This window comes from Dasypus novemcinctus, chromosome 1, assembly GCF_030445035.2.
Source record: "Dasypus novemcinctus isolate mDasNov1 chromosome 1, mDasNov1.1.hap2, whole genome shotgun sequence".
Taxonomy (NCBI): domain Eukaryota; kingdom Metazoa; phylum Chordata; class Mammalia; order Cingulata; family Dasypodidae; genus Dasypus; species Dasypus novemcinctus.
Window position 1 is genome coordinate 48,913,720 of NC_080673.1, and position 24,205 is coordinate 48,937,924.

The 24,205-nt window shown below is 38.1% G+C and overlaps 1 protein-coding gene across 1 annotated transcript in view; it reads left to right on the forward strand.

The window, feature by feature from the left end:
- OTUD4 (OTU deubiquitinase 4) overlaps positions 1 to 16,427 on the forward strand; it is a 53,878-nt gene extending 37,451 nt beyond the window's left edge. The window contains exons 14-21 of the mRNA XM_058285537.2: positions 2,800 to 2,962; positions 4,521 to 4,644; positions 5,168 to 5,226; positions 5,744 to 5,824; positions 6,739 to 6,877; positions 7,475 to 7,735; positions 8,830 to 8,870; positions 11,355 to 16,427. Of these exons, the coding sequence (XP_058141520.1) occupies positions 2,800 to 2,962; positions 4,521 to 4,644; positions 5,168 to 5,226; positions 5,744 to 5,824; positions 6,739 to 6,877; positions 7,475 to 7,735; positions 8,830 to 8,870; positions 11,355 to 12,569 (2,083 nt within the window). The 3' untranslated portion in view covers positions 12,570 to 16,427. The remainder of the gene's footprint in view (positions 1 to 2,799; positions 2,963 to 4,520; positions 4,645 to 5,167; positions 5,227 to 5,743; positions 5,825 to 6,738; positions 6,878 to 7,474; positions 7,736 to 8,829; positions 8,871 to 11,354) is intronic.
- Positions 16,428 to 24,205: the final 7,778 nt, after the last annotated feature.

Below are 24,205 nucleotides of genomic sequence, written 5' to 3' on the forward strand. Positions count from 1 at the left end.
ACTTTCAGCTGTTTTGTATCCATGGGTTTAAGGTGAGTTTCTTATAAGCAGCATATGGAAGGCTCATGTTTTTAACCATTCTGTCAGTCTTTTGATTGGCAAATGTAATTCATTCACATTCAATGATATTACTGTAAATGCACTACTTATTTCCACCATTTTCTTTTGTTTTCATATGTCATATCATATTTTTGTCTGTCTTTTTTATTCTTTTGGTTATCCTTTCTGCTTTTCTTTTTTCTATACTCTCCTCCAGGCCTTTCTCTCTGTTGTTTTCTTTCAGGATCTAAGACTTCCTGTAATATTTCCTGCAAAGGTGATTCTTTTTTTGCAAACTCTCTTAGTTTCTGTTTGTGAATATTTTACACTCACCTTCATATTTGAAGGACAATTTTTCTGGATAAAGAATTCTTGGCTGGCAGTTTTTCTCGTTCAGTATCCTAATTATATCATATCTCTGTCTTCTCGTCTCCATGTTTTCTGAAGAGAAATCCACACTAAGCCTTACTGGGCATCCTTTATATGTGGTATGGTTTACTTTTCCCTTGCTGCTCTGAGGATTTTCTCTTTATTTTTGACATTTAACATTCTGAGTAGTATGTGTCTTGGAGTTGGTCTGTCTAGATTTATCTGATTGGGGTACAGTGTGCTTCTTGGACATGTAAGTTTTTTTCTCTTGTGAGAATTGGGCAGTTTCCAGCTTTGTTTCCTCAGATACTCTTTCTGCCCATTTTCCCTTCTCTATTCCTTCTGGATTTCCCAAGACATGTATGTTGTTACATTTTGTCTTGTCATTCAACTCTCTGAGCCCCTGCTCAGTTTTTTCCATTCTTTCCTCTCTCCGTTCTTTTCTCTCTTCAATTTCAGCTGTTCTGTCTTCGATATCACTTTTTCTTTCTTATTTCAAGTCTACTGCTGTAAGCCTCTAGTGTGTTTTTGATCTCACCTATTGTGTCTTTCATTCTTATGAGTTCTGTTACTTTTCTGTTCAGGATTCCACATTCCTTTTGCACTTGTTCAGTGTCTTCTTGATGTCATTTTTCTCTTTACTTATATTGTCTTTCACCTAATTATTTTGATTTGGGAAATCTGCACATCTCGCTAATTCTCTCAAATCCTGCGTCTCATCTGGGGCTTTGATATATTTCTTTTCTTGGGCCTTGTCTTACGTTTTCTTAGTATGGCTTGAATTTTTTTTGCTGATGTCTAGGCATCTGATTAGGATGTAGTTTAGTCGTATGCTCAGTTTCTTTCTCTTCTGTAAGGATTTAGTGGTGGGAGGCTATGTGTTATCACTGCTCTTTGATACTTGGCTTGACCTGGATTGTTAGGATTGTCCCCGCTAGTTGCTCAAAACTGGGATGTGGACCCAGTAATTGATTGCAGACCTGCTTCCTAGGGCCTTGGGGAGGGAAGCTATAAAGACTGGAAAAGGCCTCTCTCATTTTTAATTTTCTCACATGCATTTCCTTGGCCTGCCAGTAGATGGTGTCGTTTGGCAGCTCTAGCAGTGCCTGGTCTGAGTGTATTTGTTGCAACACTGACTGAATCATTGTGATAGAGCTTCTTACTGGAGGCTAAGAGCCTTGTAATTCAAACTTTCTCAGTTCTCCAGCCTTCTCTGGCAGCCCCCTTCCTTTTCCGGGGTAGGAAGTATTTTCACTCCCTTCTTGAGTCCTCAACAATCAGTCCAACTTAGTAGAGAAGGAGATTGGGAGGGTCTTATATCTTTAGCTCCTTGCAGGCTCCCAAGGCAAACAGTGGTTGGCCCCACCGGGCCTGGAAGGGCTCCTGGGGAACAGCAGACCAAATTTGTGGGTCTGAAGCAGAGTCAGCCTTAGGCTGTGTTCCTCTATCTCCCTTTTCCTGGGGTGGTAGATCCCAGGAGCCCCGTTTGTCTGTACTGGCAGGCCCAGAGCCCCAGAGTCCTAAAGTGTCCTTTAGTGTGGGGGATGTGCCGGCAGCACTAGCTGCTGGTTTCAACTCATAGCTTTGTTGTTCTGATTTCCCTCCTTTGTCCCTTTCTCTGGTGTCCCCAAAGGTGGTGTCCAGCCTTTGCCTGGTGTCCTAAACTCTAGAAGATCTTTTTTCTAGGCTGTTGCAACCTGTCTTGTAGCCTTTTTTTATGGAGGAGAAGAGAGTCCTGTGTCTCTCTAGTCCTCCACCTTCCGGGAAATCCAAAATTGTATTTAGGATGGCAGTAGTCTTATCTGTGCAATTAGTATCTAACCTGGCACATTTAGCTCTCCATCTTCTTTGGTGATATCAGTAAACAGGACAATGGTCCTGGTTAGAACAGAAAATTAGAATGCTTTTAGGACCTAATCTAACAGCATTCCTTTTCCTTTAAATGGAATTCTGGGGAAGTAGATGTAGCTCAAGTACTTGAGCACCTGCTTCCCATATGTGAGGTCCTGGGTTCAATCCTCAGTACCTCCTAAAAAAAAAAAAAGAATTCTTATGAAAGTACTGGACTATGGCATAAAGAAGATATATAGTACTTGAATTTCTACCTTCATGAAAAATTTAAAAATTATGTAATTTGGTGACATACATTATATTTTTCTTTTAAATTTTTTTTCCATTTTAAGTTTTCCTTCTTGACTCTCTAATGTAATGTAATGCTACGGGAGCTCATATTTGCTAAACACTTATTAATCAGGTGTTAAAAATTCTCTAATGTCACAGTATAGCCAAGTTAAATATTTGTATTGCAAATAGGTAATTTCACTTTATTTTAGATAATCAGTATATTTTGTCATTTTGGTTTTTTTCTGACAAGAATGTTTTATTTGATAGAAAAACTGATCGTGAGAGACCTGAGGATTTTGATCACACAAGTCGCGACTCTAACTTTTTCGGCCTCTCCGCAGAGGAGCGCAGAGAAAAGCAAGCTACAGAAGAATCTCGTTTGCTCTATGAGATTCAGAACAGAGATGAACAGGCTTTCCCAGCCCTTTCTGTATGTATAAAAAGAGATATTAAAAGTTTCTGTTTAGAAATTGGTCCCTTTTATTATAGCTTTTTTTTTTTTAAGTGTTATTTATTTTGGGTAGAAGCTTACAGTTACCAGGCCATTAATATAGTTTCTATTGGTAGACTAATAATTTTTAAATTGAAAGCTTCCTTAATAGCAAAGCAACATGATCTCTCTCGTTTTCAGATTTTATATGGAATGAGTCCTAGAAATATTGCTAGTTTGTGGCAGAGTTGAGGCAAGTAAATTGGTTTGCTGACTTCTAGTCTGGTATTTTATTTTGAACCACAACATGTGTATTTTGCTAGAGGGTCACAATTCAGTTAACCCTTTACAAGATACATATATAAAATCTGGGAAATATTTTCATTGTTTCTTGTTAAACATACCAGGACCTAATATACATGAAAGCTGTCTTCCGGAGTGTTTGTGGTTGGAAGGTAGTAGTCTATGTAATCTTGTGACTTTGCCCTTGTTCAGTGTGTAAGACACTGTGCTGTGTTTGATGCTTCTCTGATGAAAGAAATGTTCTGTACCTTCAGTTTTCTTAAGTCATTTGGGGAATTCAGAAGAGAAGACATGTAAATGCTCCGTGAGGGCTCATTGGTAGCACAGTCTGGGGGCTGGGGCTGGGAACCCTGTGCCTATTGTCTTCTAAGTATTGGGAAGTAGCACCCAAATTATGTGTGATCTAGAATGGTCATGGAACACTTATTCTTAATAATGGATTAAACAAGCAAAATGGAATGTTATGGAAGGGTATGCAGCATGTATAAGTACAGCTACTATAATATGGGGACAGATTTTAAAACTTCTTTATTATTAAAATATGGGCTTCATACTCATTTTTAGACTAGGGAGTTTGATCTTATCTTGGATTTGATACTCTGTCTTGTCTTCTAGAAAACTCCTGCCACAGAGGACTGAGATCCTTTTCTTACCTGTGAGAAACATTTATTCATAGTGTGCCTGAAGAGGAAAGGACCTTCAGTGATCATTTAGTTTAAAAACTGACGTATTCCCAGCCTCTTCATTTTATAGATGAGAAGGTTGCATCTCATGCAGAGCTTGAGTGATTTGCTGACAGTAGCATTTTGGTGATAAGAATCCTAGTGTACTGTATTTGCTAATTTGCGCAAAGGACTGTGGTTCTCTAGTAGTTTCTTTGGAATGTTGGTATGGGGGATGCTACTCTTTGTGCGGAGAATTAAGTAGAATTTGCAAAGTGATGTTTGGTCAGAATGGCTTCCTGAAATAGAGATACGAAGTTCCCTAGAAGAAGTGTGTAACTATTTATAAGCCACAGGTGTGATTTGCCATTTACTTTGACCTGGTAATATTACTGTAGAGTTAGTAATTAAATGTGGACCCTACCTCCTGCCTTTTGTAGTTTCAGAGCATATATAGAGCTAGGGCTATACAGTTTGAGATTATTTAGTCAGAAGTATGAAGATTAAGATTAACTGCATATAATTCAAGTATTTGTTTTTATATATTTGTGGGTAGGTCTTTAATAAAATGTTGGATTTTGTTCATTTTAAAGAGCTCGTCAGTCAGTCAGTCAGCTTCTCAGAATAGCAACTCATGCATCCAGAGAAAAGCATCCCATGTCAGTGATAGAAAAGGAAGCAGGCGGAGACTAGATATAGAAGATCGAAAAGATAAAGGTATGTTACTTCATCATTTGAATGCAGATGCTAGCGATCAGTGCTGGTGTAAAGCCATACGCTGGATAAAGAATCCATTTAATGTTTTTAAGCAGTTTGTCTAATGTTACATATCTGTTGCAGAGAAACACTGACTCAGACGAGGGCATTTTAAATGTTTATTCCAAAAACTACATTTTTGGCTGACTAAACATAGTTTAAGTAGTAGTCCTTTTTTTTGAGGTACTAGGTATTGAACTCAGGACCTTATAAATGGAAAGCTGGTCCTCATTCACTGAGCCATATTGGCTTCCTTTAGTTGGTTTTTTCATTTGTTTTGCTTGTTGTTTTTGTTTTTTCAGGTGGCACCGGGAACTGAACCCTGGACCTCCCATGTGGGAGGCAGGAGCTCAACCACTTGAGCCACATCTCCCCTCCCCTCAAATAGTATTCTTGGCTGTGTCTGTCTTCCTATTTTGTTCATCTCTATCCAAACCTGACTGGTGGCTGATGCAACCTTTTTATCTTGCCAATTTTGTTACAGACCCTGTCCATGGGCATAGTATTCACTTGGATAAAAAACCTGAACCAAGCACATTGGAGGTAAATTTTAAACACTAATTCACTAATTACATCTTTTCTTTTCTTTTTTCTTTCTTTTTTTTTTTTTAACACTGATAGTACAGCAGGAAGAAATAGAAGGAAGGAAAAGGTGGAGAAGCTTTCAACATTTTATAGATATGTTTTAGGGAAGTAGAAAAGCAAAGGAAAAACAATGGAAAAAGGTGGTGGAGATAGAGAAGTCACAAATTACAACCATTTCTTCAAGGTGCATTTTGATGCCATTTGTGAATTGTTGGAAAGTAGTTTTTACTCTCTATTACTAGAGTAGATTGGGATTTTTTAAAGAAGAGTATGCTGTTCTGAAGCTCTGTCTCCAATAAAACTGACCCAGTAGCTTGATATATTAAAAAAAAAAAGCTATGTGTTTGTCGAAGATTATAATGTAATTGAAAGAAATATTCATTTGTGAGAGTGTTCATTCAGGTGAAGGCAGCCACAGTTATCCTAGAATGTAGGTCTTTGAAATACAAAATTATATCTTTTTTTTCTTTCAAAGAATATTAGTGACGATAAATGTGCAAGAGTTTCATCACCTTCAAAGTCAAAGAAATTGGAGTGCCCATCTCCTTTAGAACAAGTAAGTGTATTGTTGCAATTGCCATTAAATACTCCATTCCCTGAGTTTCTTACCTCTGTTTATGGTTAAGTGCAGGAAGCATTTGTATATAAGGGGAGAATTTATACTAGCCCACAGTTTAGGTGACAGGTGCAGTTATGATTTTCTATACTTTATTCTGATGCCGATTAATCCAGAATGTTCTGTGTTTTTTTGCAAAGTAATTTTTGTAATCACCATTTCCTGGACATTGAGTATTTAGTACCTTGTGTTACTTGTGTGGTGGGTTGACTTGAAAATTAGATTTTTGAAGAGAAACTGAATTTTTACTTGATTTCAAAACTTTAATTGAGTTGTCTGCATCATTTATTATTTCATAGAAGGGTGGGAACATAATGACTGAAGAGAGCTGAAAAATTATACCTAAAAAACACCTTACCAATTTATAGTATGAGAATGAAGAACCTGAGTTCTAGCGGGCATTTTGGGTCTCTGTCTAATGGAGGAATAGAAAAAGTCCTTAGTGCTTGCCTATCAATGAATAGCCTTTATATTGGATGGTATATAGTTTTATGGTATATCTTTGTTTGAATAGCTTATCTAAATAATTTTAATTTCACAGTGATTTCAGTGATTTTTGTTCTTGTCCTTTAAAAGCATTGTGTTTAAGCTGTCTTAGAGTTTGTTTCTAATTCTGCCAGTTGGTGACTTAGTAGGCAACCCTTGATTAGGAGCATTATTTGTTTGTGTTGAAGTTTTAGCTACTGTGTTTTTTTTCTTTGATTTTTTAAGACCAGGAAGACAATTTATTTAGAAATTTCAGTTATGTAAAAAGACAGGCAACTCAAGTTTCAACCAGTAGTTAAAGTTGTGTTAAGTAAAATTGAATTGTCTTCTCATCTTCTCTTTCCCCTGCCTCCTTCCCCTTCTTGAAGAAGCCAGTAGAACATGTGTCTTTGTCAAATCCAGCTCCCCTTCTAGTTTCTCCAGAGGTACATGTAACTCCTGCAGTGCCTTCTTTACCAACCACTGTGCCAGCCTGGCCAAATGAACCTCCAGCTTTTGGACCAACAGGTAAGAAAATTTTTAAAACCAACCAACAAACCAACCAAAATCTTTCAGGTTAAAATTTTCAAGTTCTTAAATGAGAGGTTGACCTCAGAACACCATTAGATGTGTGGAGCCTTGCAGAACTGTGATCCTCTGCTTTGCTCTGCTTCTCTCTGCTTCCAGTGTGGGAGGGTCAAGCTCATATGGGCGGTATTTATTAGAGCTATACCCTCAAACTCCCCAGAGCATTACGTTTGAACTGGTTATCTCCTGGTTGCTTTGGTTGTTCAGGACTAACTTTCACCACAGTTTGATGCTTCGCCCCTGGGACAGCTCATTATTAACTCCCAGTGAACCCTTTGCCAGGGCCCTATGGCTTACACATGTTTGGAGGAGCTGCTCTTAGAAGACATTGACTCATAGCTTGTTTCCTGGACTCATTTCCTACTGTATGTCCAGGAGTATCTTGGTTGATACAAAAAGTACTTTTTAGATAGCCTTAACCATCTGTAGTGATTAGATAGCATTCTTTACATTTATCTTGATGTAAACTTATGTTTGTAGAGGAAATCTTCACCTTTTTTTTGTAGTTTTTTGATTCCTTCCTCTCTCTTTACACAGGTATCCCTGCTCAAATACCTGTTTTGCCAGTGACACAGACTCTGCCCACTGGACCTGATTCTGCTGTGTCACAAGCTCCGTTAACACCCTCTCCAGTTCCTGTGTCAATACAGGCAGTTAACCAGCCCTTGATGCCTTTGCCTCAGACGTTGAGCCTTTACCAAGACCCACTCTATCCTGGGTTTCCTTATAATGAAAAGGGAGATCGAGCCATTGTACCTCCTTATTCACTGTGTCACACTGGGGAAGACCTACCTAAAGGTGAGCTCCTTCCTTAACTCCACTTGAATTTATCAAGTAAAATCAGGTTTAGTGAGAAATGGAGAGGTCACAGGTTGGGTGCCTGGGTCAGCTGAAGGACTTACTTTGGAAGAACAGCAGAAGTTTGGCCATTTGTCATTCACTTTCTCTTTGAGCTTATTTTTAATTAGAAAATGATTTTTTTATGTTTAGTAACTGTGCCCACCCATGTCAGTTTTTTATTAAAACAAACTTTTTTGAATTAAGATATTAGTAATATCCCTAATCAGGTAACTAAATATTACTGAGTTTTCTCATCATTGGTATAGTTTTAGGAACTACACATTACTTCATCCATGAAAAAATTCTGGAGAACAATGAATATAATAAGTAGTAGCTGCTGTTATAGCTAGACTCCACAATATCTGCCTTTGTTTCCTTAAGAATTCTTTTATAATTTCCTTGTCTTTTATTTTTATGGTATTTACCTCTCTCCCCCAATTTTTAGTTTGTAAAATTTCATATTTGTGGAAAAACAAAGAGTAATGCAATAACTAGTTTATATGCTCTTTGTCTGGGTTTACATAGATAATTTTTTATTAGTCTGTGATCTGATGTTTGGGAAATGAGTTTTTATGGGTAATTGTCTCATGTCAAATGGATAACTTGGTTAATATCCTACTAATTTCATTGTTATTCATGAGTTAGAGTTATGTTGATTTTTTCCCCCCTTTCCTCAACATTTTTAATTCATCATTTTCAAATGCTACAAAACTGAAAAAAAAAAAAAGAAAACCTTAATTTCCTTCACTGAACTAGATTCAGTTTTAATTAGATGAAAATCTAAATTTTAGCTATTTTGAGACTTGGACATTAAAATAGACAAATCACATTGAACCTGGCATTACCTTGTAGTAACAAGGCCTAATATAGTTATTGGTTATATTACACTTTATATCTATATGTTTTATATTACAGGCTAGAGAAAACAATTCCTGTAGATAAAATTATCTTTAGACTTAGAAGACACTGGGATGCTTTTATATTTTTCAAGGATAGGAAATGAAAACTTTGTTGTGTTTATAATTTTAATGAGTGATTGTTGTTATTTTCAGATAAGAATATTCTTCGATTCTTCTTTAATCTTGGTGTGAAGGTAGTCACATTTTATTTTAACATTGTTACTTTATTGTTTTTAAGTTATTTCTGTTTTATATTATTACAATTTAAATAATAACCCAAGTATATTAGTCAGTGAAAAGGGTGCTGAGGCAAGGTGTAACAGAATTCTCTTGGCTTTTATAAAGGGTACTTATTTGGGGGTAGAAGCTTAAAGTTACAAGGCCATAAAGTGTAAGGTACTTTCCTCACCAAAGTCTGTTGCCATGTGTTGGAGCAAGAGGCTGCAGGTCTCTGCCAGGGTTCAGCCTTCCTTTTCCTTCTAAGGCTCTGTGGTCCCAACTCCTTTTCTCAATTGTACACTAACATAAGGCTTGTCTCCCCAGGGCTTGTTTCTTTTCGGGCTTTCTCAGCTCTTCAGGGCTCTGGTCTCTCAGTTGTAAGCTCTCTCACAAATGGCTTGGTTCTCTCCCCTGGTCTCCAGCATCAAAACTCAAATGACTGTGAGTCGTTTTCTCTGAATTCCTGCCCACCAAGGGGGTGGAAACTCACCTTCCTACTGATATGGTCAAATCAAAGCCCTAATCATAATTTAATCACGTGAAAGTGAAACCTCTGAATTTAATATAATCTGGTACATCCAGAGAAACAGACCAGTTTACAAACACAATTCAGTATCTATTTTTGGAATTCATAAACAATATCAAACTGCTACTCCAAGGTTTACTAAATCTCATCACTTTAAGAACCAGCATTTCCAGCACTGCTCATTGTGTGTGTTTGTTTTTTAAGATTTATTTATTTATTTCTCTCCCCTTACCACCCCCCTCCAGTTGTCTGCTCTCTCTGTCCATTCACTGCGTGTTCCTCTGTGACTGCTTCTATCCTTATCAGCGGCACCGGGAATCTGTGTTTCTTTTTGTTGCGTCATCTTCTTGTGTCAGCTCTCCGTGTGTGCGGCGCCATTCTTGGGTAGGCTGCACTTTCTTTCATGCTGGGCGGCTCTCCTTACGGGGTGCACTCCCTATGCATGGGACTCCCCTACACAGGGGACACCCCTGTGTGGCACGGCACTCCTTGTGCGCATCAGCACTGTGCATGGGCCAGCTCCACATGGGTCAAGGAGGCCTAGGGTTTTAACCACGGACCTCCCATGTGGTAGGTGGATGCCCTATCCATTGAGCCAAGTCTGCTTCCCAGTGTGTTTGTTTTTGATGCTGGCTGTTGAGGCTCTGGTTTTTGCTTGCTTTTTTTTTTTTTATCAGTGATGGTTTCACTGTGAGCACATTTAGAAAACATTCAACTCTGTGGGTTGCCTAATGAAATGCCATTAATAGGGAATTAAATGAAGGATCTGGGTTTGAGATTCTTCTCTATCACTTTTTAATTTTATAGGCCTGGGCAGGCCATTTTGTGTATCTGGGCTTAGTTTCTTTGTTTATGGCATGGAGATAATGTAAGTCCACTTGCCTCAGTTGTTAAAGGATCAAAAGATACATGTTAAAGTACGCATGCATAAGGTGGTGGGACTGCTCGCTAGCAGGACAGATATCCTTTGAGAAGGGGTCAATCTCAGAATACCTTGCCTTGGGAGAAGGCTGGAGAACTCCGCCCTTGTCAGTGCTGTGTCCTGTCCTGTCTTGGATTAGGTTCTGTGGGTTCCAGGCTGTTGAAATGTGAAGTGAAATGTCCTTCTCTGTCCTGCTGACCAGTTACATAAGAGGAGGTTTGATTAATTACACCATCTACTACATTCACTGGCTAGTTTTATATTTATCTACCTAATGTTGACTTTAACTAATTGGTTAATTAACTTATTAGCTGATTATATTTTCTGTGTATTTGGGTTTTGGCTGAACCCTGGCAGGGAAAGGATTTCGAATTTCATTTTCAACACGACCTTTCTTTGTCTAAAGGTACAACTTAATCCTTGCTTGCTCTTGGATTGTTCCGTGGGCACTTAGAATTGTGGGGTGCTATTGTTGGAGATCTTAGAGATCATTTATTCCCTTACCAACATTTTATAGGTTGAACAGTTAGTAGAGGGATCAGATGGTGAATTAGGGGCAGAACCAGAATGTGAATGCATGTCTATTTAAATAGTCAGTGATACTGATTTTTGAAGCTAGAAGTTGAAGTGCTTGATAGTGGTGGTTTTCAAGATTGGTACCACTCAGAATTATTTCCATGCATTTAATCCACAGGATCGAATCAGTGATTTTACCGATCTTTGGGTGGTTCGTGGTGTTATCTTATATCAATGTCTGCACCAGGAATTTGGGCTGGTTTCAGGATAGCAAGGAATGGTGTCCTTTAGCATGATTTAATTTTGTATTTTGTTTCACTGAATTTCTTTTAATGTTGGGTAACAGTGATCTAGCATTTGGACTGCAGATTATATAGTCTGCAGGCACGAGAAACTTATTTTGAGCCCAATAATTTTAAAAAGTTACTTACCCCAAACCCCTCCCCCCTGTTTTGTTTCCTTTTTATTTATCTTGTTCTTTTGTGTTTTTTTTAGGCATATAGTTGTCCTATGTGGGCCCCGCATTCTTACCTGTACCCTCTGCACCAGGCCTACCTGGCAGCCTGCAGGATGTACCCAAAGGTCCCTGTCCCTGTGTATCCTCATAGCCCTTGGTTCCATGAAGCTCCTTCTGCTCAGAATGAAAGTAATTGTACCTGTACAGATGCACACTTTCCAATGCAGACCGAAGCCAGCATTAATGGTCAGATGCCACCGGCAGAGATTGGACCGCCAGCATTTTCTTCACCTCTGGTTATCCCACCATCTCAGGTGTCTGCAAGTCATGGACAGTTGCCTTACCAGGCTGATCTTGAATCTGAGAATGCTGGACACCTTCTTCATGCTGAATATGAAGAATCACTGTGTGGCAAGAATATATACCCACAGCCGTCCTTTGGACCTAATCCATTCTTAGGCCCAGTTCCCATTGCACCTCCTTTCTTTCCTCACGTTTGGTATGGGTACCCATTTCAGGGATTCATTGAAAATCCAGTAATGAGGCAGAACATTGTTTTGCCCTCTGATGAAAAAGGAGAATTGGATCTGCCCCTGGAAAATCTGCATCTGTCTAAAAAATGTGGATCAGTATCGGTAGTAGATGAGTTTCAGGTGGCCAGGGATGAAGGCACGCACCTTCCTGAAGCAAGTGTGAGCAGTAAGCTTGAAGGCCGAGTGGAGCAGTCATCCCAGACACCTAAGGCAGATGTGCCGTTGGCTTCTATCCCTCTTGCAGCAGAGGGAAAGGCTGATCATCCTAATCAAATTCTAAACAGAGAAAAAGAACCAGTGCCTATTGAACTTGAGCCTAAAAGGACCATTCCAAGTTTGAAAGAAAAACAAGAAAAAGTGAAAGATCCTAAGAGTGCTGCTGATGTGGCCAGCCCTGGGGCCAACTTGGTGGATAGCAGAGTGCAAAGACCAAAAGAAGAGAGTTCAGAAGATGAAAATGAAGTGGCCAATATTCTGAAAAGTGGTAGATCCAAGCAGTTCTATAATCAGACTTATGGAGGCAGAAAGTACAAAAGTGATTGGAGCTATTCTGCTAGGGGAGGATACCAACATGTGAGAGGTGAGGAGTCCTGGAAAGGACAGCCAAGCAGAAGCCGGGATGAAGGCTATCAGTACCATCGAAATGTCAGAGGACGACCATATAGGGGAGATAGGAGGAGATCAGGGATGGGAGATGGCCATAGGGGACAGCACACTTGATGGCTGTTGCTGGAGTGTTGTCGAGCAGAAACCCTTTCTTAGGCAGAATGTTTCTGAAGGCTTAAAAAAATACATTAAAATAAATACCCAAATTGGAACTATCTTCTCCCCTACCCCTCACCCTCACTCTCTTCCTGGACAAGAGATTTTGGACATGAGTTTAAGGGGGCAGATGAATTCCTGACATTGCCATTTTCTTTTATTCAAAATAGGTTTGATTTATTTATTGGGTGCCTGCCCCCATAAAAAGTAGAAAATTAATTTTGTTAAAATATTTTTTATAAACAGCCTAATATAAAACATTACAGAGTTAGTGTTTGGTTTTTTTCCTTGTATGATACAAGTTTGATTTCGAATGCTGGAAATGTGTGCTTTATAGTGTTCACTAAAGTGATGAGAAAATACCATTTGACATAATATAGATTCCAAAACATACCATTGCACCAAATAGAAATGTATATTTTATTATGCAATGCCTTAGTCATGAACTGGGCTCAGACAGTTCTCAGCCTAAAACACTGTTGTCTTTTGAAATGCTTCCAACCCAAAGGCCTTTCATCTCAATATCTGTCAGACTTGAATAATATTCGTCTTCTCTTTAATATTACACATAAGGCAGCCTATTAACCTGTGTCTTAGAAATGTTGTATATAGTTCTTTTAATATTTATAGGGTATATTTTTGAATTTTTGTTTTTGTTGAATTTGGGATTGCAGACAGGAAAAGGTATCTAAGAAATAATAGGAAATCCATTGAAATACGGCTGTCCCCACCAAGAATTCTTAGCACTGGTGTAAATATCATGGTGCCTACTCAAAAGAAATGTAGATGCTATGCATTTTGAAAATAATCTGCATCTGTTAAAACTGCAGAATTTTTTAATGCCACTTTAACACTAATGCACTGACAGATTCTAAATATTTTGTGAGAAGAAATGTTAAAATTTTTTTAGCTTGACAGGTTTCTATAGAATGTTTTGTTTTTCTTGCACCATTAGTGTATGAGTATTAGTTTTTGTGTATCACTTTACATTTGCATGTTCAACTTGTCACAGCTGGAACTATTGTTCAAAAATAAGATTGTGACTTCTAGTTCTTTTCTAGAGGATGCTGCTAGAAGATGCTTTTGCTTTGCATTTTATTGCTGTTAACTCTTGAGTAACATGTTTCTGACCCTCCTTCCATCCTCCAGTCTTTGCAGTATTCTTAGACCCTTTGCATGTTGCACTCTGTTCTCATTTGGAGATTTGACTCTCTGAATCAACACAGTGTTCCCTTGTCTGTGTTACAATGTAAAAATAACTGAGCTTACATTTCTTGTACATACAAATGTGAAAACCTGCCTTTTTTTTAATAATAAGAGATCATCTTTTGATCAGGAAACTTGAGTTCTATGCAAATAACATAGTAGTTTTTCTTTGCATGCCATGTTTTTCTTTGCCACTTAGCCAAAAATAGATGTGGTGGGTTTTTTTTTTTTCTTCTTATTTTTAAAGGCAAATTACTTTAAAAGCAAATACCATTCACTTGAATTGGACAAACTGAAGCAGATGAGTTTTCTGGGTTCTCTCATAACCTATAGGAATGTTTGGGTGCCAGCTTGGCTCAGTGAATCTCCACTGTACTGTAATAATGGTTATTTACCTCTGTGCTGTTTTAATTACTTAATGTCTGTTTAACTGCTGATTTGAATAGTAATTAGCATTTAGCTATTTTGTAACATAGAGTTTTAGAAAGCACTTTGAAAGATAACATTTTTGTTATGATGGTGCTAGGTAAAAAATTTGTAGACTGGGATGGTTGTGTGGAAAAGAAAAAGTTCTTGAGAGATCTGTTGAAAGGAATTTTGTTGTCACCTGTAAGCTGGAAAGATTGGTGTAAGCCATTTTTTCCTTGGTTAACATCAATGGTTGATGGAATGAGAAGAAGTAAGGTTAGCAGGTTCTTCACTTTCGGCCCATTAGCTTCCCTGATGATTTTTATGAAAATCACACTTAGGTATAAATATAATTAATAATTACCAGATTTCAAAGTTCAGTGTAAGTTTGATCCAGGAGTGCAAAAGAAATCACTGTTTCCATTGTCCTTCAGTTTATTGATGGGTTTGGTCATCTCAGTTTCTGGAAGTTTTCAAAAATTGGATAGGAAAGAATACTATTCATTTCTTCACTGTCACTGTGTCTTACCTCAATACTCTTAGCTCCTGAATGAAAAACTGATTTGCTTCCTGTTTCCCATATCTCACCTCATGGGAACAATGCTGAAAGAAAATTTTAGCAGATGGTACTTTACTCAGTAACCTCTGACATAAAAAGAATTATGATTTTTAGATAATTTAAAAAATTACCAGTCTTTACATGACGTTTGGGTTTCTTTTTTCTTTTTCTTTTTTCCTTTATATTTGTTTTAAAATGTCTTAGATCAGGGAATTTTGCTTTATGCTGAGGTCAAACCAGGGCCATACATTTTGTCCTTCATTTTAACTGCTCAATCATACTGTATGTTGACATAAGATATAAAGCTTCTCTATAAGAGAAAAGAGAATCATTTGTATTTTGTGTTGGAAATTATGGAACTTTACCACATAATCATACATACACATTTGGAAGAACAAATTTTTAGACTGACCAAAGCTCACTTGTTCTCTTTGTTTTATTTAGGTGCTTTTGCTGAACTTTTCCTGCCCCTCTGTCCTTTTAGTATTATGTATATTTCTCTTCATCAAATTCATTTCCTCTCAGAGAAATCTTCAACTCTTGCTCTATGTGCACCTTCGCAGCAGAGTGCTGGCATCTCGAGTCTTTTATTGTTCGTGGTAACCCATATGTTCATTTGCATGGCACATCTAAACTCAGACCATGCCTTGACCTGGCAATAGTTAAGTTTTTCAAACTACAGTGCTGATACACCTTAATTTGATGCAAACTCTATATATTCTTGCAGTGTGTTATTTTCTTTGTGACTCAAGGTTGAATCAAAATGCCTGTGAACTGCAAACTTGCTTAAGATTGATTTGGTGCAATAAAGCCCCTTTCTTAACCACTTCTGGTTTAGAAAATATTCAGCCATCCTAGAAACTAGCAATATTTATTTTTGCCTCATTTGTTTTACCTTTGGTTTTTGATAAGGTGAACTTTTTGCCTTTCATTTATGGGTACTAAGCAAGGTCCATTCTAGTGTAGCTGAAGAGAAGCACATTTGGCTGCACTATTTCTGTTTACTCTATTTTGCTCCTTATTTTATGTCTAAATGCAATTGTGGTTTGTTTGAATTCTTAATAATGGCTCTGTTCCAGTATGTCAGTTTCAAAGAACTAATGTTTTGCTATTAGTGTCAGCCATTTTCTCTCCCACTAATTGTTTTTTTTTTTTTAAAGATGTTTTTTCCCCCCTGGAAATACAGATTTTAGAAAATCCTAGAAGGAGGGGTGGGTGCATGTCTTAATGCTGGAAACAGCAAACCTTGGGGTTGAATTTACTTGAATGGATTAAAAATTGCATTGTTGCAGAGCTAGAAAAAAAATTTATGTATGAAAAATAATAGCCTTACACTGAGTACAAATATACTTAAAAGCATGTGAAGATGTGGTTGTTCGTGATGTTACTTGTAAAAAGAAAAAAGTATATATACATACCTTTTGAAGTGTTGAAAGGAAAATAGTACTTTATATCTTTATCACATCACTTTTTGTAAGTGTTCAATATATTACTGTTTATTTTTCTATGTTCTGTTTTGTAGCCTTAAGAAGTGTTTTAAACATATCCGAATGTATAAAATAAGAGTAAATGCCCTACATGGTGTGATGCTGCATATATATATATATATAAAACTGTGTGCATATATTAAATTTGTGTCTTGATTTGCTTGTGATTCTTTGGTTTCTAGACTAACCAAGTAATATATTTATGGCATATAGATCTTAAGAGGAATTTTAGTAAAGTCTTTAAAATAATGAGATGGTTTCCATGGGCTTTAGACAGCCAGAAAATAATTCCATTTAGTGCAACGAAAAAGATGTGTGATTTGTAAACCTCTGGGTTAGGTCCTGTTCTGTTTTCCCTGCTTTACATACATAAGCCAAGTAATTTGTCTAAGATCATGGAACTAGTCTAGTAAGCAGAATTTGTATTTGAATCTGAGTGGTTCCAGAGCCAGTCAGTGCTCACTGCTATTTTTGCGGCAATCACTAAATGAAATGGGAAAGTGCAGAATATATAAAAGTTATAGAACAGCATATTTAGAATAGATTCTCTAAAAATATATAAGAAATGCTGAGATACTTAGAAACAATTAATTTGTATTTTCTTCATTAAATCCAGTCCCCTAAGAATATTGGTAGATGAAGGGTATTATTCCTATGGCATCCTATCCTTTTGAATATTCATATTAAACTGGCAGGTTATTAACTGATTTCAACAAAGAATTCTATGTAGTAAGCTACATTTTGTTTTTAATGAGAACCTTGGTTGTGGAATATGAAACACTGACTACCTGGGGATATACCTGTTACTTGTGTAACTTGGAATGTGCTTCCTGTAATTTACTTCATAAATCCGGATGTGGTAAAACACTTAATTTTACAGGGTACTTCTATAAACATTGTCTTAATTTTCTCTCCTGATCATATTTTTATTTCCCATGTGGGGAAATTGAGGCCAGATGGCAATATGGTAGATTGGAAAAAGTCATGCTATAAAATACCTAGTAAGATAGGCTAAATCTTTAAAAAAGAAAAAAAAGTCTTTAAAATAAGGCTGCCCTCCATGGGAAGGGATACATGGGAATGGTTGCCAGTCCTATTAACCAAGAACTATCTAAATATGGGAGACAGTCTTGGACACATGAATTTGGGAGCTGGAACTAACATTTACATTAAAGGCACTGCAGTGAAAGGGTGATAAATAAAAACAAATAAAAATCCCTATACGAGGTTATTAAAAGAAAATGACACTAAGAATATTATCAAATTTGTTTAGGTTTGAGGGTCAGGAATCCCCAAGAAAGATGACGTGATTCCAAGCATGTATTACACTTGGGTCACCTGACAGAAGCAAATGCCTTTGGAGGGACATAACCTCAGCCTATGAGAAATGTAACAAAGCCCTAATTTCACTTAGAGTAGCTTAACCAGATAGGAATTTATGGTAGTTGTGCAGTGTTTGATGTCAAGACCAGCTTTATGGTCTTTATGGCTTCCTTGGCATCCCATTCATGTGCCACTTAATGAGCACAAAAATGTTTGCTCCAGATAGCACATCTAAAAGAAGTGGTACCAGGTCAGATATTCATTCCCTCTTATTAGAAAAGCAAATGGTTTTCCAGAAACACTCCAGGCAGACTTTTGCTTTCAGTTTTATGGCCAGAGCTAGGTCATGTGGTTATGAACAAGTTGCAAGGGAGACTAAGAACATTAGGAAGAGGATTGTCGTGATTGTCTTTTGGACCAATTCACCACCACCTGGGGCTGGACATCTGCCTACCCTAACAAATGGGCAAGGAAGGAAAGGGAGATAGGTGTTTGTCACACTAGTCTTAGAATTCTTCCTTACCAAACAGCTCACAAACCAAAATATAAAGTAAGCAATCCACCAAGGCTAAGAGTCAGCAGAACATTGCAAATTTAGACGTGTATGAGTTAAGTGAACAAACTATAAATGTTTCAAGAATTTAAAAAGTTAAGATCTTGAGCTGCTGTCTTGATTGTAACTGCCTCTCAACTGGTCTTGCTTTGTTTTTCATCCCTACGCCTTTAAGCATGTAGCCTGTAATTTAGAGGCACTCAAAGTCCGTCAATCTCTATTCATCCTTCCCTCTCACTGTCTTGAATGCCCTTTGCTCATTTCTGCTTCTGACTTAACACATACTCTTCTTTATGTGGATTGTCTCATTTTTCCTTATAACAACTCAGAACAGGTACTACTACTTTTTCCTGGGAGCTGCTTCCTCCATTTAGCAACTATTTACCTATTACTATCTGAAATTTTAAGTAACATCTCAATCCATGTTTTTAAAGTTCATTTACATAAAGAATACTACCTGAGAATTAAAACACCTCTCATCAGCAAACATAGAAAGAACTGAGCTCTTATAGCACAAGATTTTCTATAGAACAGAATACAAAATCGGTAAAGTGTTTAGCTTATTTTATTCAGTATATTTGAAACAATCATCTGCAAATTCAACCTATCTTTAAAAATAGGCACTATTTTACTTTAACCCCATTTGTGTACAAAACAACAACCCTTTACATATATCACATGTGTACAGAAAAAGGCACAAAAGAATATGTATTAAGCGTTGGGAAACTTTGTAAGGGTAATGAGAGAAGGGAGGTAACATTTTTATTTCATGTACTTATCTGAAACTGAATTTTTCACAAACAGATTTATCTAACATTTTAAAAAAGTCTAATGGGACCCAATCAAATATACTTTAATTTTTTTAATTTTTAAAAAGAAACTTAGATTACATGTTACATAAAAAGTATAGGGATTCCAATTTGCCCCACACCCAATACTTCCCACATTTTCCCACATAAACCATATCTTTCATTTGTGTGGTACATTGCAATTGATAAACATATTTTGGGGCATTGCCACTGAGCGTGGGTTACAGTTTACTTTGTAGTTTACACTTTCTCCCACAATTCTGTAGGTTATGGGAAGATATATAATTGCCTATATCTGTCATTGCAATGTCATTCAGGACGATTCCCAAATCCTTACAATGCCCCCATATTATACCTGTTTTTCCCTCTCCTTGCCCTCAGAGCCTCCAGTGGCCACTGTCTCCACATCAATGTTGTAATTTTTTCCATTGCTGGAATCACAATAAGTCTATAGAAGAATACCAGTAAGTCCACACTAGTCCATAGTTCATTCCCCAATCCTTAGGATTCTACAATGGTGATGCCCACTCCACCTCTAATTGAGAGGGGGCTTCAATCCCATACAGCTGATGGCTAGGACTCTTATTTTCTTCATATTGTATTGTCCATCCTTATCTCCTTGTTAGTTGTCCTGGGTGAATCCAATGAACTGGAAAGTAGGTGCTGCAACTCTGCTGCTCAGGGCCCAGCTGGCACATTGGCCATGTGTTTTTAAAAATTTTTTATTGTTGCAACAGATTTAAAAAAAAAAAAAATTGAACTATATCACTCATACATAAACAAGTGTATAGTAATAGTTGTGAACTTATGAAACAAACAGTACATCATACATGACTCTCATAACTCACCCTACCAATACCTTGCATTGTTGTTAACGTTTTTAACTAATGATGAAAGAGCATTGTCAAACTATTACTACTAACCAAAGTATTTTTCCCCCAACCCACCCTATTATGTTTTAAATATATATATATTTTTGTGACAGAACTTGTAAACTTAAAAAACAGTCATGCACATGTGCAGAATTCCCAAACAACACCCCTCTATCAATATACCACACTGTGGTGGAACATTTTTACAGATAATATCATCTGATTGTTACCATGTCTATAGTGTCCATTTGGCTCACATTTTCCATACTGCCCTGTTATCAACACAGTACATCTTTGGTATAGATGCAAGAATATTATGGCTAACCACAGTCAATAGGTCACTCCATTGTATTTTTCCCATGCTTCTCCACATTGCCACCACCCTGCAGTAGTGATATACATTTGCTCTAGCTCACAAAGGACACTCTTGCATCATCCACCTCTTGGTTTACTGTGCTATTCAGTTCCTAGATTATTCTCTAGCATTCTGTCAATTGGCATTTACATACCTAGACTACCATTTTCAGCCACATCTCCATTTATAAAATGGCTGTTAATATTTGTTACCATCCACTATACATTTCCACACTTTTATAGTAAAGCATTTTAAAACTTCTACATACATTAAACATCAGTAGACCATCTCAGTCCTCCTCTTATCTCCTTTAAGAATCCACCACCTACTACCAGGTCTTGAAGATATTTTCCTACGATTTCTTCTAGAAGCTTTTATGGTTCTTGCTTTTATTTTTAGGTTTTTGATCCATTTTGAGTTAATTTTTGGATAAAGTGTGAGATAGGGATCCTCTTTCGGCTATGGATAGAAGTTCTTTCAGCACCATTTGTTGAATGGACTGTTCTGCTTGAGCCATGTGAGTTTGACAGGCTAGTCAAAAGTCACTTGACCATTCATGTGAGGGTCTGCTTCTGAACAGTTTGGTTCCATTGGTCTATGTGTCTGTCTTTATGTCAGTACTATGTTGTTTTTACCACTATAGCTAGGTAATATGATTTAAAGTCTGGAAATAAGGGTTTGTTTTTCCTTTTTATGATGTTTCTGGCTATTCAGAACCCCTTATCTTTTCAAATAAATTTGATAATCATGTTTTCAATTTAAAAAAATTCTGGTGGAATTTTTATTGGGATTGCATTGAATCTATATATCAATTTGAGTAGAATTGACATCTTAATGATAGTCTTCCAATCCATGAGCATGGAATGTTCTCCCAGCTATTTAGGCCTTTTTAAATTTTAACATTGAGTTGCAGTTTTCAGAATCCAAGTGCTTTACATTGTTGGTTAAGTTTATTCCTATTTGAGCTTTATCTGTCATATTTTATTTTCACTACTCTTTTGACACTTTTATTTACTTTTACTGATCTAATCTTCGTTTCTAGACTGTCTTCCAGGCCCCTCTCTCCTGTCTTTTCAGGCTCTAGCACATCCTTTAGTATTTCCTGAAAATCTGGTCTCTTGCTTAGAAATTCTCTCAGTTTCTGTTTATCTGTGAATATTCTAATCTTGCCCTCATTTTTGAAAGACAGTCTTGCTGGATGTAAGATTCCTGGCTGGAAGTTTTTCTCTTGTTATATCAAATATATCAGACTACTGTCTTCTTGCCTCCATGGCTTCTGGTGAGAAATCATTTAATCTTATTGGATATCCCTTATATGTTATGTATTGCTTTTCTCTTGCTGCTCTCAGAATTCTCTTTGTCATTTGACATTGATTAGTATTGTCTCAGAGTTGATCTATTCAGATTTTTTCAGAGGGGGGTATATTGTGCTTCTTGGACATGAATATCTATGTTCTTCATTAGGGTTGGGAAATTTTCTACCATTATTTCTTCAAATATTCCTTCTGCCCCTTTTCCCTTCTCTTCTCCTTCTGGGACAGCCATGATGCATACGTTTGCATGCCTTTTGCTGTCATTTAGTTGCCTGAGACCTTGTTCAATTTTTTCCATTCTTCATCTGTTCTTTTGTATGTTCACTTTCAAAGGCCATTTCTTCAAGCTCACCAATACTTTCTTCTGCCTCCTCAAATCTTATTATGATTATTATATGATTATATGTTGTTATATGATTCCAATGTTTTAAAAATTTTATTGTATCTTTCGTTCCCATAAGGTCTGCTCTTTTTCTATGTATGCTTTCAAATTCTTCTTTGTGGTCATCCAGTGTCTTCTTAATATCCTTAACCTCTTTAGCCATCTTGTTGAATTTATTAAGGAGATTTGTTTGAACATCTATGATCAGTTGTCTCAACTCCTTTATGTCATCGGGAGTCTTACCTTGTTCCTTTAACTGGGCCATATATTCCTGTTTCTTCTTATGGATTGTCATTTTTTGTTGGTGTCTTGGCACCTGGCTTACAAGAGTATTTATTCTGGGTGCCATTTTTCTTTTTAGTTTAGGGCTTCCTGTCCTTTCTCCCTTGCTGGTTGTGCAGTTGGAGCCCAGGATGTAGTTGGTGCTATAAGCTGTGGAGGCTCAAGTTGCTCTCATTGCCCCAGGGACCCATGAAGCTTCTAACTTTCTCCTTTGCCAGGGGTAGGGACAGAGTCACAGCTGTGAGGAATAATCCAAGTCATGCAGGGCTAGACTCTAGTTGCTGTAAGACTGATGAAGGTTTATGCCCCTTTCTTCCCTGCCTAGGGCGGGGATGGAGCTGCAGGTGTGGGCAGCAGGCTGCAATGTGGGTTCAAAATGCCTGTCGTTGCCCCGGTAGCCTTCTGATTTTTGTTTGTGCCAGCTAAGGTTACCTGCAGTTACTTGCACAGGCTAGTGCAGGGCCTGCCAGCCTCCTCTCTGCCAGAGGTTGGGATGAAGCCTAAGCTAGGATTGCAGGCTGACCTGGGTGAAAGAAACTGGTTCCAATCGTCACTGTGATTTTTGGTCAGCCTGGCTTCCCCTCATGCTGGGGATGGAGTCAAAATGGCAGTTACCGGCCTCTTTCCAACTTGGACAGATTCACACCCTAGCTGTTCCTACCTAGGGTTCTACCTTAGTCAGCCGAGTCTGCCAATCAGTAGCTGAAATCAGTGGCCAACCATCTCCTCCTCCCGTTTTTGGGAAATGGAACTTCCAGTTCCAGCCACAGAATAGCATCTGGGGCAGCTTGCACAGGCAGTGTAGGCAGTGTAGGGTAATCACCAGCCTCTGCAGCTTGGCTGCTAATTTCCCGGAGAGGTTGGCTTCCTCCCTGCTGGAGGTGGGGCTGGGGCCTAGGCTAGAGCTGCAATCTGATCTGGATGGAGAGGCTGGTCCCCACCAGCACTGTGATTTTCAGTCCACTCCACTTTCCCTCATGCCTGGTGCAGAGTTAAGGTGGCTACCAGCCTCTTTCTGACTTGGACAGGTTCAAATTGTAGCTGTTCTCAGGATTATACTTTAGCCTGCTGAATTTACTCATCAGTTACTGAAATTGGTGCCCAACCATCCCTTTCTCCCGTTTTTGGGAAGTGGAGCTTTCAACTGCAGCCGCAGAACGGCTCCCAAGGCAGCTTGCGCCTCCAGTGGAGGATGGGCAGGCTACTCATAAATCTTCTCTGCAGATGGGCAGTCTCCTCCTTCCATTCCTTCAAGGATGTTGCACAGTTTTTCTGGTCTCCTGGAGTCCCCAAACAGGTGCATCAGCTAGCTCCAGAGAGCTTGCGGTGTTTACTAACTGCCCTGACTCTAGGAGCTCCTCACTCTGCCGCCATCTTGCTGGTTGTCTCTCCCTATCGAATGTACTTTTAAACATTGTTTTCATGTTAATTAAGGCTTCTCTTGTTTTGGGCGCTCTAAAAGTCTGTTCAGATAATTTCTAATTCTTCCCTCTGTTTTGCTTCCCCCATTTACTTATTGTAGTAGGCACTTTTCTTCACTCATAGTAAATTTCAGTTGAGTACATTAGTCAGAAGGGTGGTTATTTTCTTTGAAATTAGGAACTGAACAGATTCCAAAACTCAAAAAAATCTAGATTTAGATACTATGGTTCTCTATACCCAAACTTAGAAGTGAATATATTTAGTACCAAAGGAATAATATGTTCTGCTATCTGGGGACTCTTGTGCATTAATATTCTCTTTAGGGATATGGTTTACAATCCTTGGCTGCCCATCAGAAAAACCCATGGAAATCAAAAACCTAAAAAAGCAACAAGGGGGATGGCGGACTTGGCCCAGTGGTTAGGGCATCCGTCTACCACATGGGAGGTCTGCGGTTCAAACCCCGGGCCTCCTTGACCCGTGTGGAGCTGGCCCATGCGCAGTGCTGATGTGTGCAAGGAGTGCCCTGCTACGTAGGGGTGTCCCCCGTGTAGGGGAGCCCCATGTGCAAGGAGTGCGCCCCCTAAGGAGAGCTGCTCAGTGCGAAAGAAAGTGCAGCCTGC